A 3,335-nucleotide genomic window follows, 5' to 3' on the forward strand; every position below is an offset into this window, starting at 1 on the left:
AAGAAGATGGATGGATGGATGGATGAAATAATTATAGCAAAAAAGGCTATTACTTGCCTAGTCTTTTTGGAAAGATTAAAGTTCACACTGATATATAGAATATATGGTACAAACAGGAAAAAGTGATCAATCTTGACAAAAAAGAAATGTAACTGAGTAAAAGTATTTTTAATTTAGTACAACTAAATTCAAGTAAGAGTAAAAATTTTGTGTGGAAAGATTTTTTAAAAAGATACTTGAGTCAATGTAACCCATCTCTGTGCAAGAAAAATCTTTGCTGCATTTTAGTCAAACTCATCTATGATGAAATATTTGCTTTGAAGATACGTTTGGAGTATAGTATTTGTGAGTAAATGAGAGGGACGATGAGTTTACAGGGAGCAGAGGTCAAGGTGGAGGACTTCATGTACCTAGGGTCCCTAGTCCTAAACAATAGAGAGGGTGGGAAAGAGGTAGTGTGAGCAGGTTAAAATAGGTGGAGGAAGGTTTGATGAGTGACAAACGAGGGTCAGCAAGAATGAAGGGAAAGGGGTAAAAGACTGTGGTGAGAGCATCTATGAAGTTGGTTTAACCCTCGTGCTCTCTTATGGGGTCCAGATGACCCCACCCTTACATTGATGTGTGACAAACCTGGACAGGATTTCATGTCTGCCATGGACACCAATGGATGTAAAAAATATCCTTGGAAAAAAGTTTAGCTTGCTTTCTTGTGGGGTCCAGATGACCCCACTTTTAAGGCAAACATGCCTAGGATACCCCAAGGGGTGCAGGCAGAGTCTCTGACAAAGACATAGGAGGCAGGAGGTGAGAGAAATAAAAATGTTGAGGTTCTCTAGGAAGCAGATTGAGATGGTTTGGAAACTTAAACCAAGCTACACCAAAAATTGAACTGATATATTTAGTTAACCTGAAATGATGACTTTTGGTTACAGAGGCATATCGTGTTCTTTGTCCTACTGAGGGATATGAACGGAAAGATGATCATCCAACAGGTACTTTTGATTTAATTACTGAATCCGCACTGTCATGGGTTCTTGTGGAATATTTTTTTAATTATATCTTTTTTTTATTCTAGACATTAATGAATGCCTCAATAACCCGTGTGTAAATGGCCAGTGCATCAACACAGATGGCTCCTTCCGTTGTGAATGTCCCATGGGATACAGTCTGGATAACACCGGAGTCACGTGTGAAGGTTAGTATTTTTTTGTCTTAATATCTGTATCTACCACACTTACTAGTTAAGCCAAGTAATGGATCTTAATCAAGCAGCCATTGCCTAATTTTAGACATAAATGAATGTGAGGTTGGAAACCCCTGCGGCAATGGCACGTGCACCAATGTCATCGGAGGATTTGAGTGCTCATGTGATGAAGGCTTTGAGCCTGGACCAATGATGACCTGTGAGGGTATGTGAGACTTTTGCTTTAAAACATGTCTTTTCAATGCAGCTGTTACTGGTATTTGATGCTTCTCTTTTCTTGCATAGACATCAATGAGTGCGCCCATAATCCCTTGCTGTGTGCCTTCCGCTGTGTGAACGTGGTGGGTTCGTACGAGTGCAAATGTCCTACAGGATATATTCTTCGTGAGGACAGGAGGATGTGCAAAGGTACAAGCCAATGGTTGAAAACACACTAATGAAAGCAGACAAATGTACTGTGTCTATTCAGTTACTTGATATCAGTTGAAACATTTTCAGGAATGGTCTGTGATGGAACCAAGACAATCTATAAGCTGTAACTAACTAAGACTTAATTTGGTTAGTTACAGCTTCCCTTTTCTAAATGGTAGCACACATCACAACAACAGAGGAATTTGGAAATAATTATCAAGCATCACTTGATGAGGCTTGGAGTAGAGCTCCACAGAACACAACCTTTGCTGCTTTTCATGTTAGCATGAGACTGTTAAAGGCTAGTCATGAGTGTATGACTGTATTTTTTGGAGTATAAGCCACATTTTTTGCATAGTTTGGCCGGGGGTGCGACTTACACTCAGATGCAAATAGTATGTGATTTTTGAAAAGAAAAAAAGGCGAATGTCTTTGTTATTTCCCACTAACAACCACTGGAGGGCACTATGATTGTGTGTATCAGTATTTGCTACTGACAACAACAAAGAAGAAGAAGTGCTGGCCTCAGCATTTTTCCAAAGCGACACAGAGGTTGAAGAATTCTATAGATTTAGTGATTTAAAGTGATATAAAAAAATGTAGTTGCTGTTTTAGCATGTTCTTTATGCTATTGTTGTCTGAATAATTGTTCAAATGTTGAGCTGATATACTAGATTCCTGCTATGTTTCATTAAGCTAAATACAGTTACGGTAGTGAAGTGTATTCTCACCATTATTTTTACCTATTCCGTTAAAAGATTTGCCTTTCAAGACAAAATACATTTTTGATTTGAATAATTCAATTATTTATTTAATTTGATTTTTATAATTGAAATAGTGCAAATTATACTCCAGATCAACTTCTGTATGATTTTTTTCTTATTATGCATTTTTTTTGCATTTGCGACAGGGCAACTTGTAGTCTGAAAAATATCATACTTTACAGCATACCAAGAACCCAATGATTCCTTCAAACAACCTCTTGATGTTTGTTTTCCAGACCAGAATGAGTGTGAGGATGGCATAGATGACTGTGCCAGCCGGGGAATGACCTGCAAGAACCTTATCGGCACTTTCATGTGCATCTGTTCTCCTGGATACACTCGTCACCCCAGTGGAGACAGCTGCATTGGTGATTATTTTTATAATGAAACACTGTGTCTCTACTTTGGGTTAAATAGTGTCTTTTTGCAAATCTACTTTTGTTTAAAAATGCAATATTAATAGTTATGAAACTAAAGGACCTTCCAATTGCTGTCCTGCTAATTGGTGACATTTAAAAGCATTTTCTGTTATTTTAAATTTTAATGTCACACCAATAGTAACTGTTTTATTTGTATTACTTATTCAGTAGCTAAGACAGGGTGCAGGAATCCTACAGTTTTTACCAATATATATACATAACAATTGTTAATGTTTATTCTGAGTAAATTGATTTATGTCCCATCTTTTTTTATTTTTTACATTTTATTTTTAGTTTTCACCACAACTGATACATAAAAAAACAAAACAAAAAGCACATCAATTAATTATAGGAATTGTACACATAAGAGGCACCATGAGTTCTTCAAAGACCGTAGGACAAAAAAAATAGTTACAGTCACAAAAAGGAGTAAATGAGACTAGTTCATCTTATATAAATATGGTTTCAATTCAACTTTGGTTACTTATGTTTAGCTATATCTTTATAAATAAATGAACGTTTGAATAAATATATAAA

The 3,335-nt window shown here is 36.3% G+C and overlaps 1 protein-coding gene across 4 annotated transcripts in view; it reads left to right on the forward strand.

The window, feature by feature from the left end:
• fbn1 (fibrillin 1) overlaps positions 1 to 3,335 on the forward strand; it is a 66,849-nt gene that overhangs the window by 50,748 nt on the left and 12,766 nt on the right. For all 4 annotated transcript variants that reach the window (XM_036217481.1, XM_036217484.1, XM_024295278.2 and 1 more), the window contains exons 52-56: positions 933 to 992; positions 1,076 to 1,195; positions 1,290 to 1,409; positions 1,490 to 1,612; positions 2,616 to 2,747. In XM_036217481.1, coding sequence (XP_036073374.1) covers positions 933 to 992; positions 1,076 to 1,195; positions 1,290 to 1,409; positions 1,490 to 1,612; positions 2,616 to 2,747 — 555 coding nt within the window. The remainder of the gene's footprint in view (positions 1 to 932; positions 993 to 1,075; positions 1,196 to 1,289; positions 1,410 to 1,489; positions 1,613 to 2,615; positions 2,748 to 3,335) is intronic.

Source organism: Oryzias melastigma, linkage group LG3 (assembly GCF_002922805.2).
Source record: "Oryzias melastigma strain HK-1 linkage group LG3, ASM292280v2, whole genome shotgun sequence".
In the NCBI taxonomy this organism is placed as follows: domain Eukaryota; kingdom Metazoa; phylum Chordata; class Actinopteri; order Beloniformes; family Adrianichthyidae; genus Oryzias; species Oryzias melastigma.